The sequence below is a fragment of the Hyperoodon ampullatus genome (genome assembly GCF_949752795.1).
Source record: "Hyperoodon ampullatus genome assembly, chromosome: 13".
In the NCBI taxonomy this organism is placed as follows: domain Eukaryota; kingdom Metazoa; phylum Chordata; class Mammalia; order Artiodactyla; family Ziphiidae; genus Hyperoodon; species Hyperoodon ampullatus.
In genome coordinates, this window is record NC_136926.1 from 62,505,406 (window position 1) to 62,520,560 (window position 15,155).

Sequence of the window (15,155 nt, forward strand, 5' to 3'; positions counted from 1 at the left end):
ACACAATGGTCAAATGCAGGTTGGCAACTACACCTGAGAGCCCTAGTTCCCCTGAGCAATTCCACTGCCTACTTTGCTCCATAATCTGAATGGACAATGATGACTTCCTGGGTAAATGTGACTTTAATGTAAAACTTAAGCACTAAATCTCTCCGTGATTGAATTCTAATGCAATGTATCACCTCCTAATTCAAGGGTCAGCAAAATTATTCTACAAAGGGCCAGATAATAAATATTTTATGCTTTATGGGCTATAAATTGTCACTACACTCAATTCTGCCATTGTAGCATAAAAGCCATTCACATTAAGTAAATAAATGGGCATGGCTATGTCACAATAAAACTTTACTTATAAAAATAGATGGCAGGTCAGATTTGGCCCAAAGACTGCTGATTCCTGTACTAATTAGTGGGTGACTGGTGGGTATAGCAGCATGTATGATTACTGTCAGTAATAACAAATAGTATTTTAAATTATAATGCCCTCAAAACTTACGTAATCAAGTTTTCAGCATGCACAGCGGCTTCCACAATATTAAGTGATGGTGGTTTAGCAGCTTCTGCTTGCAACTGCTTCACTTCTTTTCGCAAAACATGAAGCTGTTGGCTTATTGCTCCATTCTTATGCAACCCTTCAAACTAACAAAAATTAAAGTGGTCAACAGACATATTTGCCCCTACAGCTTTCTAGAGCAGATATTTTATTTTAAATGTCCTGGGTATTCGATAAAGAGAATATTATTACAACTAATATTGTAACTCAAAACTCTCAGCTGAACCTGAGAAGGATGGGGAAAAAAACGTCAAAAACCTATACGAGAATCTCAGGCTTTTCATGAAGAATCAAACTTGAATTAGTTCATTGCTGGTTCAGATCCTTTTGTAGGCTATGTTCTACGTCACTCATGCTTCAATGCTCCAATTCTGATCAAAAATAAACTCAGGGTCTTCCACCACTGGGGCTTCTCTTGAAGCACATCAAGCCGCCCTCTGTTGGCCATCCCTCCCCATAACCATAACTCCTCTCTGTTCTCCCAATCCAGAAGCACATATAATTTGACTCAAGACACTGTGGCTGCACGTTTCATCTGCACCAAACATAAAAAGAGGATGACACACATCTGTTAATAAAACAACTGCCATTTTGAAAGGAAGAAAAGATATATACTTATAAAAGAAACACCAAAAATAAGATAAAATACAAGAAGTGCCCAAACCAGTTGCGTGCCTAGGAAAGTGCAATTGACTAATTCAGTGGTTCCTAAAAGCTGGTCTTTGATAAAATTTTTATTGGTTCTCAGTAAAGATGTGAAACATAAGAAGAATTTATTGAGCTTTAAAAAAAAAAACTAAATTTATTTTAATTTTTTTAAAACTATACTTTATTTAAGATTATGTGTTTCCTATTTGAGGGGGTTGTTAATATCCCTTTCTCTAATTAATTGATGGTGACCTATATGATAACTGCTTTGTATGTACATTTTTAATGTCCTTGTTTGCCTGTGGACAGATACAGAGAACATCCTAGGCCCAGGTTGCAACACAGTGTGGCAGTTGTGGGGGACAGGACAGAGGGACAGCCAAGAGGAGCTCAACCAACTAGGGGGTCAGGGCTGAAGAGGGCAGTGTAATCAGACTGGGGAGCAGAGGGGCCTGTCTTAGAGACACCTTTAATGCAGGTTAGGGGATTTGGACTTATCTTGCAGGCATGGCAGGAAACGCTGAAGAGACCAGAACATTTAGAAAGCAGGAATTTTAAATCCTACTTCTCTTCACATAGTCTTCCCCAATCACTTGGGTGAGCAGTAGAGTCTACATTTTCCTTTATATGCACCTGCCCAAACCCAGGCCTCAGCCACCACTGCAGTGATTACAGGTATCCTTTGTTTATAAATAATGTAATTACTTAATTCACAAACTTGCTCAAATGAATTCCTTATATCCCTGCCAGAGTTATTTTCATAAATTCCAGATCAAAAGCTCCTGAAGGGCAATGGTCTTGCTTGTTTTGCTTTTACACAGCAGCTCAGTGCAGCACAACTCTGATAGATGGCATGTTGAGCCCCTACTTTTATGATCATGATAATAAGTTTCTTCCACAAAACTCACCAATGTTGTGTTAAAAATCTTTATAAAACTTCTTGTTTTACAGAAAAAATAAGCTGTGACTATGAATCAAAAGGCATAAAAGATGCTTAGCATTTTTTAGCAATAAAGTATTGTTTAATTTTAAAAAAAGGCATAAAAGTGAATATCCAAGAGCATATAATGTTAACAACAATTACTTCAATTTTTACTACTGGAGAAACAAAAGATTAAAAAAAGTAAATTACTTCCACATAATGAATCAATTCAAATATTTTATTTCAAATCTTTCAAATAACAGGCCAATGTTTAATAGCCCAAAATGTGATCAGGAGTACGTGCAGTGCCCAATATGTCACCAAGTACAGTTAAACTGGGTCTTTGAGTCACAGCCCTTGGCTGACCTGGAGAGAAAGCATCAAAGAGAGGAAAAGAAAGAACCTGAGAGGAGGAAGGAAGACAGTAAGAATGAAGGGAAGTGGAAAGACAATGGGTAATAAAAAAAGAGAGGCTCACTTGACTGGGAAACGCAGAGAGACAAGACTAAAATCACTTTGTAACTTGAACTTTAAAACTGCCACCCCATGTTGTAGAAACTACTGATGCTGAAGAATAAAAGAAAATCAACTAGTTTAGGAAAGTTTAAACTTTCTCACAAAAAAACCCAAAATTATCATAATTTCCTTGTCTACTTATTTTTGTTCATTGTTCCTACCACTGTTAAAAGTTTTCTTTTCTTACTAGAGGGGAGGTGAGAGAGATTGAATGACTACCGGCTCATAATTACAAGAAGCTGTAGACAATAGAACAAAGCAGCATGCTGGAAGCCCGTCCCCTTGAGTCACTATAAGTAGACAAAAAAATACAAAAGTTGCACAAAGCATGTGCTTCAGCAAGTTGTTAAAATAATGTGAGGCCCTCAGGGGGTCTTTTCCATCTTTCATTTCTAGGAATGAGCAATTTTTCACATGATAATAAATCAGTCCTGGGTCCAGCAAACATGCCCCACAATACCAAAGAACAACAAAAGGAACCCTATTATAAATCACCCCATATCCTCAGGGAATATCACCAAATTATTAGAGGCTTCTGTTAGGAGAGGCGACCACAGAAGAGGCACGTCTCACTTCCCAGAAAATATCTTTGGCTTTTGTATACCCCAAACAAGCTATACATAGTTCAAACATTTGCAGATGGCTGGAAATTTCCAGGGCTTTCCCTCACAGAAAAATTCTACTAAGCAATAAGATATTTTCATGATATAATTTGAAATCTTTACAAAAGAGCCATTGAAATTTATATTTAAAATACGCTTAACATGTTTTAATTTTAGAACTTAAAATTCACACTTGAAATATAAAATTATTTTCCATGAAGTTGATTTTAAAAATTCATCCAATCCAGGAATTCTCTAATCACTGAAAAAGAAGCACTCCTACCACACTAACTCAGAAAGAAAGGGGTACACGTTAATTCAAATGAGATTTGACCGTCATGATCAGCTAGTTTTCAAAAATCAGAGCTGAAAGAGCCAAAGCAAATGGCCTGGCCATTTCCCAATACTGAATGGAAAAGCACAACTCTTGAATTTAAATAGATGCGGGCTTGAATTCCAACTGAGCCACTTACTAGCTGTGTGAGGATGACAAGTCTCTGAGTCTCTCTGAACCTGCTTTCTCTTCCTCATTCTGTGAAGCTAAGTGAAAAACGTAAGCAAAGCCCCTAGCAGATTACCTGGAATGTGAGAGTGCCCAAGCAAGGGATAAGAAATACTCTGAACAGGGCTGAGAAATAAAGTAGTGCACTGAAGTATGACCAGCCTTACCGCTTTCCAAGATCGAATGCCCAGGAGACACTTGTATTAGAGTAAAAAGGTAAGTGGAGCAGTGTGTGGTATTTAAGTCAGGATTTTGTATGGAAAGCATTAAACTGGCCAACTAAGCATTAAATTGGCCAAAGGTAAGCAGGATCAAAAACGACTGCCAATTTCTAGTAGGAAAAAGTTCCAACTTCCATGTCTTCCACAGCCAGATAATATCTTCAGGGAGATTATTATGAAGAGTATGTATCCATCGTTCATTCCTTCAAACACATCCATTCTGTGACACTGACTGTGTGAAGCACTGACAACATAAACAGGAAAGAGACAAGATCCTGGCCCTCAGATAACTCAAAATCTGTTAAAGCCTACAGAAGTAATCATAACACAAAACAAGCTGTAATGCAGTCTAACAGGTGGTGTGCTTGTGGCTCTCCCTGACTGATTCGGGGGTGTTAAAGGGTACCTATCATGTGCCAAGAGCCATTCTAGGTGGTACTGGTAATACAGATGAATACAGATGAATAAGGACAGGAGCTCTAATCCCAAAGAGGTTACAGTCTGGTAGGAAAAATAGCAGGTAACTACGACAGCATTTATGCTCAAGCTGCGATAAGAGGAGGGAATATATCTCAGTTTGATGAGAGGAGTCAAGAAAGACCTCAAGAAAAGATGCTGCCTGAACCAAGGAATGAAGGGATGAGCAGAAGCTCAGAAATGAGTGGGGGAGAACAAATAACAGCATATGCTAAGAACAAAGGCATGTCATGTTTGCAGAACAGAAAAGGTCTAAATTGCTAGAAAATAGAAGGTTTGGGGAGTGGGAGAGAGGGTAAATGATGTTGCTAGAAAAAGATTAAGAACAGATTATGGAGGGTCCTAAGAGACATACTCCTTTTAGATACTAGAGAACCAACGTGGGTTTTTAGCCCGGAAATGTGATCAGATTTGTGTTTAAAAAGATGAATGGTGGAAAATGAACTAGATAGAGACAGGAAGGTTGCTGTATTCGTTCAGGGGAGAAGTGATGTGGGCCAACCATAGGGCAATGGCAATACAAACAGAAAAAGGCAGACATTTAAAGCCATTTCAAAGGCAGAACCAGTATGACTTGGAAAGCAACTAGATAGGAAGTATGGGGGGGAGGAGAGGATATGGATACTGATGCCTCGGTCTCCATCTTGGGAGCCCAGGTAAGTGGAATTACAGAAAAAACAGGTTTGACAGGTAAAGATGAGCTTAGTTTAGGACCTACGGAGTTTGAGGTATCTATGGGACATTCATAGAATGTTAAGTAAGCAAGAAGAAGTCTAGACCTGGAACTCAAGAGAGAATTCTGGACTAGACAAACAGAACAGGAGTCATCAACATATGGACTGACCCTTCGGGGGTCATGGACTGTTGAGGATCGACTGAATCTATGAACTCTTCAGGAAAAAAACATTTCTATACACTTTCAGGGTCTTCTCTGGCCCACTAAAGACCCTTCACAAACCCCAGATTATGAACTCTAGCACAGACAAAAGGCAAAAGCAGCTGGTATCACAGTGAAGAAGGGAATCAGGAGTAGAGCCAAGCACAACCAGCAATCCAAGCGTTGAGGAACCCTGGAGGAAGTTGAGAAGTGGCTGGAGACCTGAGGAATCCAGAAGAGGCCTCATGATGTTCAGTATCACCAGAAGATAGAATGATGTCAAACAGGATCAACACTACTAATCACAACCATGAGGTGGGCACTGGACACCTGTATATAGAGGGGCTACAGTTTTACATTGTAAGAATAACACAATCTACCTTCTTCAGGAATACTGTCTCCCAGTGACAGTTTCTTGATGAGCCATGAACACTCAGAACTCACCTTCCCCACCCCTGACAAACACCTCTCTTCCTACAAACTAAAGTCATCCATTTGTGTAATGGACAGCATTAGACTCAAGTACAATCTTTAACAAAAAATCAGAGCAGGGGCTTCCCTGGTGGCGCAGTGGTTGAGAGTCTGCCTGCTGATGCAGGGGACACGGGTTCGTGCCCTGGTCTGGGAGGATCCCACATGCCGCGGAGCGGCTGGGCCCATGAGCCATGGCCGCTGAGCCTGCGTGTCCGGAGCCTGTGCTCCACAACGGGAGAGGCCACAACAGTGAGAGGCCCGCGTACCACAAAAAAAAAAAAAAAAATCAGAGCAAACCTAACTGACTTGCTTAGATAAGCCCAAGCTTCATGGCAGCTAGGGTTTTACCCTTCCTCCACTTTGCTCTTAGCCATTAATGAGTAGCAAAAAAAAATTTTATCTTCAGTTCCTAGAAGTATCAACCAGTAAATACTGCCCAGGACATCTGGAATTAGCAACTACTGTATAATTTTCCAAAGAAATCCTATTTAAGTCTCAGACTATGAAAGTTGCTTGCTGTCTTTACATTTTTAATTCCCCTGGCACATCTGCATCATCAGGCAAAATAATGGCTGGAGTAGTACTATTGATACTGATACTTCTAGGAGCCATCAGCGGGAGTTCCCAAGCTTCTTGATTTTCCAAATGACGGGACTTCCTAAACTGAAAGTCAGGGTACTGGGCAACAAGTAAGGCCAGCAGAAAATTAAAATGTGCTTTAAGAAAACTTGGATATTTCTAATGAGGTTATGGCCACAAAACACAGCTATTTTTCAAATTCTTTAAGCTTCTATAAAATCTCCTCTTTTTTTGCTGTGTGTCCTTTCTTGTTTTTTTACTTCTTTCTTCAAGCAATCTTAGCATCTACCAATTTTTCTTTTGAAAAGTATTTTTTGTGTTGTCTGTAAAAGCAAAATCTAAGGCATATTCATTTTAATCCCTATCATAGATCATCTTTCTGATCTCCCTCCTCAAAATAATAATCAAAATTATTTTGAAGGTATTTTAGAAAAGGTGTACCTTTTTATTTCAGAATTAACGAACTAAAGGTTATAAAAGAAATTTGAATTCAAGGGTTCAGATAAATCAAGACTATGATCCCATTTTCTGAAAAGGAAAAAAAAACAGGTCACTGGTAGGCTTAGAGTTAAAGCTCCCAGGTCTGCCTAGTGGTATTTTCCACCGCAAGACCCTGCAATTTAATAGGAGGTCAAGCAATCAGACCTGTTCTTTGGCTGGGACAGCAAATATTTACAAGTCTTCAAACAGTAAGCTATTAGCCAGAATTGGAAAGACATTTCTTTGTACTTATCTCCGTAGTGACTTAAAAAAATGCATTTTAGGAGAATTCCCTTCTCTATATAGAATTAACAGCCTGACAAAGATATGTAATTTCAAAATATGGAAAAATACCATATTTGTAAAAACACAGATTGGTAATAAAATGTCCCTTTTTTATTATAACTGGATACATTTTCAGCCTTTTCCCCATCAACTCAAACTCCACCCTCAGCTGGCAAACTTTTCTTCCTGTTTTATTGTTTTAGCAAGTGATCCTTCTTAAATACCTCTACCTTAGTCTTGGGGGAATAAAAACACACCAAAAGAAAATTAACTTCATAAGGTACCTGGCCAAAGATATTATCTCAGTATTTAGGAATCTCACATCCCAGGCCAAATTTCTTAACAGACGCATACAACTATGTTGAAAAAAATTAGAAATGAATTTTGAAGGTAATAAAAAATATGAGTATAAAAAATTATTTCAAAGAAGACATTTTAAGAAAACAGTCTCCTAGAAGAGACTGATGAAAAATACATTAGAACTGTTAAAATATGGACTGGCACAAAAAGAAGGGAAATTTTTGAAAGACAACCAAGAGTCAGTAAAATAAATACCCCAATTTGTAAAAGCTAACAAAAAAAGAGAAGCTATTTTTGTGCAAGTGTAGTCAAGGAGCAGGTAGCGCCTGTCTCCAATCATTTCTTTCCCAGCTCACGGAATACTGAATTCACTTGCGGAAAGAGTACCGTGCAGTGACTAAGGAGCATGCACTCTGCAGCTGGAGGGCCTTCCTGGTTTTGCCACTCACTGGCAGCGTCACCTTGGATATGTAACTTAAGCTCTCTATGCCTCTATTTCTTCATCTGGAAAATACAGACAATAAAGATACCCACCTTATAGTATTGTGGTGAGAATAAAACAAGTTCTGTAAAGTGTTTAGACTCTACCTGGCATAAAGTGAGTGCTATGACATACTGGCTAAGGCTAACCTTCCATTCTGAAGTCCTTATGATGTCATAGACCCAACTTTGGCCTGTTGGCAAGCTCCACCCAACTGATCTGCTTTTCACACGTGCCTCCCACCTTTGTCTTCAGTGGCTCCCCACCACCCGCAGCATTCAGCCAGAACCCCCACATGATGATCTTTTCCAATGTGAGTTCCAACCTTTCCAACATGAATCACCCGCCTCCGAAAAAAAACAACTGAAACAGATCGATTGAGCCACTGGCCCCTAGATGAAGTCATGGTGACCCCATTCCCACATTCCTTCTAACTGAATCCAAGCTATCATCACCAAAATCTTTAACACTAGTTTGAGCCCCTCTCTCCAAGAATCATCTCAATTATTCCCCTTTCCTTTTCATTTCTATCTGACTATCTGTCTTATAAGACTCATCAGCACTTACGGAAATAAGTGATTAGCTTTGTATGTATCTTCACTCTCCCCAGAACTATTAAATGTTTTGGGACATGGATGACGTACTAAATACTTCTTTCAGTCTTTCTCAATGATATGCCAATATTAGGGACTCAAATGAAACTCTCTGAATTATGAAGAGACTTAATCTTACCTGAACTGTTACAACTCCGGCTCCTTGGCACTTCTTGCCACTACTGCCTCTACACTCCAAATGCAGCGTGGTCTGTTCTTCTCGATTAACATACTGCTTGGGCATTGTGTCCAACAGCTCACTGTCCAGCACAACCTGCTGAGCTTCCCGAAGAGCTGCAGTTCTGAAAACCATCATCGGTAGGTTACAAAAAAAAAAAGTCTTAGGAAAGATTTTATGATAAGTGATAAAGGCTTCCAGTCACCCCCAGCCTGCATTAGAGAACGATAAGGCACAAGAATTCCATAGTAACAAAAAAACAAAGGTGTGTGTGCCAAGACTTACCCAAACCCTCTCCCTGGCAGTCAGAGAGTTAAAAAAGGAAGGAAAAGTAAGACAACTTTTTAGCCAGAAACAAAGCTCCATTTAGAATCTGTGTTATATCAACAATGTTTTTTTAAATGAACCCTTAAATGCAGAAGAGCAAATGAGAATTCCATCCTGATTTAATCATCCTAAAGGCATACCTTATTTGTAAGTACCAGTGACTTCTTAGATATTAGCAACTCAAACTGAGATGTGGAAGACATGAAAAGCTAGTTGTTTACATGGGTGTCAACACTGTATTGATTATTACAGTGATGTGCAGGCAGCCTGTGTGTTGCATGTGCAAACAACACATATACGATACCTGACTAAACCAAAGACAACCAAGGGATAAAGGGCCAATAAGAGATTGATTCCCATGGGCTTGGGCTTTGCAAAGATAAACTCTTTCACTTGATAAATAAAACAGACTCTACACGCACTCCTCCTCACAGGATCACAAGCTACAATCAAAACCTTATATATATGATCATTCTGTATCCACCGTGAACTCAAAATACTAAAATGACTTTCCCACACTTCGATCAAGTATCTGTGTCAATTTTTAAAAGAATATGGAGAGTTAGAGAGCAAAGCAGTGAAAAGAGAGTAAATCTCATTTCATTCCCTTTTAACACCATCTTTCCAGTATCAGAAGATTTCCTCAGGAAAAGCATAAGAAAAAAATTTAGCTGGCACTGCTGACACTCGGAAATGCCACAAGAAACTGTACAATTTATATACTTCATGAAAGCACCACATAATTTCCACATGAAATTAAAAGACTTGTCACAACTTGGTTAACTAAGGTAACCAGCTGAGCCAGTGTGGTCAAATTACCCTGGTGGTGAGAAGGCTAATGAAGAAGCTCTTCTAGATGCTACTCATCAGGCCGTCAAAGCAGCAAGCACAGAAGCATGATCCTGGAGGGCCTGTGGTCTTACCTGGCCTGCTGCCGCAGCAGATTCAGATCTGTGCGTACCAGCTGGATGGTGTCCTTCTGACTCAGGATCGAGGCTGAGGAAAACACTGGCACAGGAGGCCTCATTGGCTGCAGAACAAGGGGAGGTTGGGGGTCCTCATGTTTCCGCAGGTTACTTAAAACCCTTTCTTTAGCTGAAAAAAAAATTAAGTCATATTTACTGAATAATGGCTACTACTAGGTCATAATGTACTACAAAACTAATCTGTTACCTTCACAAAGAATGTTAGAGATCTGAAGAATAGTTGTTTAAATCATCAGAGGCCTAAATGAATAAAATTATCTTTTGTTCCTTGCAAGTTTTGAGGGATCACCCACTAGCCTAAGAATACTCTACCAGGAGCTGAGAGCTCAGGAGCATGTGATATGATTAAATAGAATTCCTATCCTCAAAAAGTCTCGATGACAGTTAAAGACCTACTGCTCACAATCTTAAATTATCACCTAGACAGCTCTGCATGACACGCTAAGGTGTTTGGACTTGATACTAGTGTAAAAGGGATCTAGTGAATAACTCTAAGCAAGCTTTAGAAAGATGGTAGCTATCATCTGGACAGTGGACTGGGGAAATGGGGCGGGTAGCCCAGTTAAGAGTTTAATGCAATCATCCAAATAAACTTCATAGGAATAGGAGAAAGAGGAATGGGCATTATGGAATGAAGCTGAGTGAAAAGTCCTACATTAGGTCAAGGTTTGAACAGGAGGGTGGAGAGTAGCAGAGTTAAAATGAATGAAGACATGGGCATGAACTCCTACAGAACTTATATTTATGTAGTCATAGTCATTCATTCATTCATTTGTTCATTCACTCAAAAACTGATTTACGAGTCCAAATAAGAAATCACGTACCATATAAGAAAAATAAAGGTAAAAAACAGTAAATCTGTACCATGCAACTTTGCACTAGATTTCACATGATCTCATACTGCTCAATCCAACTTAAATGTTTATATTTCTACACTTAGTACACAGCTGAATACACAGTAGGTGTCCAATAAATTCCTATCTTCCCTTCCTTTCTTTTCATTACACTATCCACATACCACACAGCTCATAGGGACTGAAGAACATGAAGAAAAATGCTGCCATGTAAGACAACAGAGGTCGGGAGAGGTCAAGGGAATTTCAAGTCAGTAAGTCAACAAAGTACTTAAGGGACTACTCTGAATTTCCGATTTCATTCCAGATATAGCATTCAATTTTCTATTCTTGTTAAGAAAAATTAAAGAAAACTTAATAGCCATGACTTTACTTGGCATACGAAAACTTGTATTGTTTGTAATCCAAACAGATGGAATTTAACATTCCAAACAGGTCAAGTCCAGGACCGTCCCTTATAGCTGGGGTTTTTCCACTAGAACTACCACTCTACGCACAGAATGTAACAAAGCTGGATATTCACCATGGGGTAAGACTCCTGACTATGTTCAAGTTTCTTTCAAGCAATATTAGGTCATGACTCTAAAGGAAAATGGGGGTGGGGGAGGTGGGGAGGGTCTTTTTCTAACCCAATATAACTTATTACGAAAGAAAAATCAAGGGTGGTACTTTAAATACAAAACAAAAGACAGAAAAAAACTTAATTCAGAGCATATTTAACTATAATCACAACTCTGGACCACAACTGACAAAAAGTTACGAAGCCAACAAATTTAAGAAAAAGAAGTTGGTGTCGTAAGTATACAGTAACCTATGAAGAGCTGCTGATATTTTTCCTACAATCACAATCACAAGTTCCATCGTTTGATATAATCATCATCTAACCTGCTCTCATCTGAGAAAAACCTGAAACTAATTATTTAAAAATTTAGGCTGTAATTTTATTTAGAACTGCAACCTGTACTGATCGCCAGAAACAAGACAAGTGGTGAAGAGCAGGGTCTCTGAAGCCCGCTCTTCAAAGCCCCAGCTTTGTGACTTCAGAAAGTTACCTAACCACCATACACTTCAGGTTCCTTATCTGCTCGATGCAAACCCCAAATAATTAAATTCTAGCTTCTACTTTACATGTTTTAAGTCAATTAAAATATCTTTTTAAAGCATCATGGAGAAAATGAACCACAAACTACCTAATCACTTTCCCAATTTACAAGAAATACAGGGGACAGAAAAACATATTAAACTATACCACAAAGGTATAATTAGCAACATCCAGACAGTGGGAAACTCCATGGCAAGAGTCATGCCTCAGTGTGGGCCAATGACATGTAACTGGAAAGTCTATGAGCAGCTTCTTGAAAGAGTCCTTGAAAGAGGGAGGCTTCCCTACCCACTGAATGGAATGCAAATGAGACAGCTTAAGCTTAAGCAGCCACGTTGAACCATAAGTGGATGTCAGATGTGAACACAGTGAGACAGCAAGATACGAGGGGTACGGGTCCTTGAAGGCTTTCAGGCCATAAAGCTACTGCTCTGAACTGCCTGCCTCCAGACTTCTTTTACACGGAAAAAAAATCCCTATCTTATTTAAGTCCTCACTGTTTTTGGAATTTCTCTCATTCAAAGCATAACCTAACCCCAAGTGGTTAACAAGTTAACAATGAACTCCTAAAAAAGCAGTTCTCACTGAGGGGTACACTTTGTGAACCTTAACCCTCAATGGCTCTGATTCACTCACTCACCCACCATTCATTCACTCATTCATTCACTTACCCATTCATTCAAAGGGTCTGATGCTCACTCACACAACTCACCCAACAAAGGATCAGTGAAGTCCAGCGGCACTGACGAACTGCAGGGTGTAGAATGGGACTCAAGCTTGGCCTGCATCCACAGACTAATGGTTTCCTGAAATTCATAATGTATGCGCTCCATGTTCAAATACTCCATCCACAGGTCCTAAAATGGAACCACACGACTTTAACTTTCAGAGATGAATCACATATTCACATATAAAACTGTATATTTAACTTTAAAGTGAACCCATAAGTTTCAACATGAGGTGGTCCACTCCAAGTTCTCCAAGCATTAGGATAAATCACATTTAAAATGGGCACTCTAGGGAATTCCCTGGCGGTACAGTGGTTAGGACTTGGCACTTGAACTGTCTAGGGCCCGGGTTCAATCCCTGGTCAGGGAACTAAGATCCTGCAAGCCGCGTGGTGCGGCCAAATAAATAAATTAAAAAATAAAATGTCTAACAACCTTAGGAATCTCAAAACTTTTTGATTGTGTACCAGGACTGGAAAAAATTATTACAATAGCCTCACTAAATGTATATTTATATATTACATACATATACTACTGAACTAATATAAGACATAGGTAAAAAAAAAAAAACAAAAACAAATTTTAAAGAGATAAAAAATAAATATATTGAAAATAATTGGATCTGGATTATATCAAGCCCTAGGTCCCAATACCAACTTACAGGAAATACAGGGGACAGAAAAACGTATTAAACTACACCACAAAGATATAATCAGCAAAATCCAAACTGTGGAGAAGCTCTATGGACAAACTACCCAGTTTCTTCAACAAATAAATTGCAATTAAAAAAAAAAAGGATAAGGGGAGACCTATAGATTTAAACAGATTAATAAGAACTATCAACCAATTACAAAATGCAGACTCTGATTCAAACAAACTGTAAGAGCAAATAAAAACAAAACTTTTATGACATTTGTAAGAGCACTGGAAATTTGAACACTGTCTAGATATGTGATATTAAGAAATTACTGTTAATATATTTCAGGTATAAATGCTCTTGGGTTATGTTATTATTTTTTTTTAATAAATTTATTTATTTATTTATTTTTGGCCATGTTGGGTCTTCGTTGCTGCACGCGGGCTTTCTCTAGTTGTGGTGAATGGGGGCTACTCTTCGTTGAGGTATGTGGGTTTCTCATTGTCGTGGCTTCTCTTGTTGCAGAGCACAGGCTCTAGGCGCTCAGGCTTCAGTAGTTGTGGCTTGCGGGCTCTAGAGCTCAGGCTCAGTAGTTGTGGCGCATGGGCTTAGTTGCTCCATGGCATGTGGGATTTTCCCCGGCCAGGGCTTGAACCTGTGTCCCTTGCATTGGCAGGCAGATTCTTAACCACTGTGCCACCAGGGAAGCCCTGTTATTTTTTTAAATCTTTGTCTTTTAAAATATGTATCGAATGCCCTCTAGGATTAGCTCCAACATGGTGGTGGGACTGGACTGGCTATAGGTGAAACGACACATGATACATACAGGCAGAGGGAGAAGGGCATGTCTATTATACTATTCTATTTTTCTGTATGATTGAATTTTTCATTAGAAAAGGTAAAATAAATAAGTAAATAGATATGATTGACCAAAAAAAATAGAAACAGAAATTCCAGTATTTTCCTCCCACTCTCCAGTGAGCTGTCTTGCATATTTTGCATATTTGTCTTGCATAAAGTATATGTCTGGCATATATTTCACTCTGGTGATGACTACATATTAGAATGGTGGACTGCCATTAGTAAAAAAGAAAGTCAACTATCAATGAACACCAAAAACTACTTCAAACAGAAATAGCTGATGAGCAGATATGGACTGTGGTTTTGTGGACGATGGTTTTCTTTTTTTTTTTCTGATTTTGAGTGTTTAAAGGATACCTATAAATGTAAAAATGTTTCAGGCTTCTCAATTAGCACACTCCCATGAAGTCCTAAATCGTTATTTCCAAACCAATCATGGCACAAGGCATTCCAGACTCAGAGAAGGAACTCCAAAGTCATCCTGATCACAAGCCTGGATCTTGGATGCACCAAACTGTTTGAGGTGCTGTACCAGACGCTTCTACTGTGTATACACATCTCCTTTAATTGGGGTCTGGATGTCACTTTCTCCACCTCTGTGCTAAAGTACTATTGACAGAAGCTAACAATTATAAAAGAATACTGAGAATTAACAGTGGGTAAGCAGGGATGTTTCAGAAACCACTAAAAGACAGAACAACTCTGAACCTGAATTACTGATTCAAAATACTAGCTATAAAATTAAATGGCCAGCAGAAACTAACACAACATTTTAAAACAACTATACTCCAATAAAAAAAAAATTTTAATAAATAAATAAAAATTTTTAAAAAATCAAATGGCAACAAAGACTTTAAAAAAACAAAGAAAGCAATTAACTGTGTAGATGCTGGGGAACCAAGATAAATATTAAAGAACCAAGAAAGCTATGATTAATTTTTTAAAACACTGACCAAGTACCTACTACATGCA

At 38.7% G+C, this 15,155-nt stretch overlaps 1 protein-coding gene across 2 annotated transcripts in view; it reads right to left on the reverse strand.

Annotated features, from left to right (window-relative positions):
• EPG5 (ectopic P-granules 5 autophagy tethering factor) overlaps positions 1 to 15,155 on the reverse strand; it is a gene marked incomplete at both ends in the record, with an annotated part of 121,738 nt that overhangs the window by 41,471 nt on the left and 65,112 nt on the right. For both annotated transcript variants that reach the window (XM_079717931.1, XM_079717930.1), the window contains 4 exons: positions 497 to 639; positions 8,650 to 8,812; positions 9,939 to 10,110; positions 12,670 to 12,814. In XM_079717931.1, the coding sequence (XP_079574057.1) occupies positions 497 to 639; positions 8,650 to 8,812; positions 9,939 to 10,110; positions 12,670 to 12,814 (623 nt within the window). The remainder of the gene's footprint in view (positions 1 to 496; positions 640 to 8,649; positions 8,813 to 9,938; positions 10,111 to 12,669; positions 12,815 to 15,155) is intronic.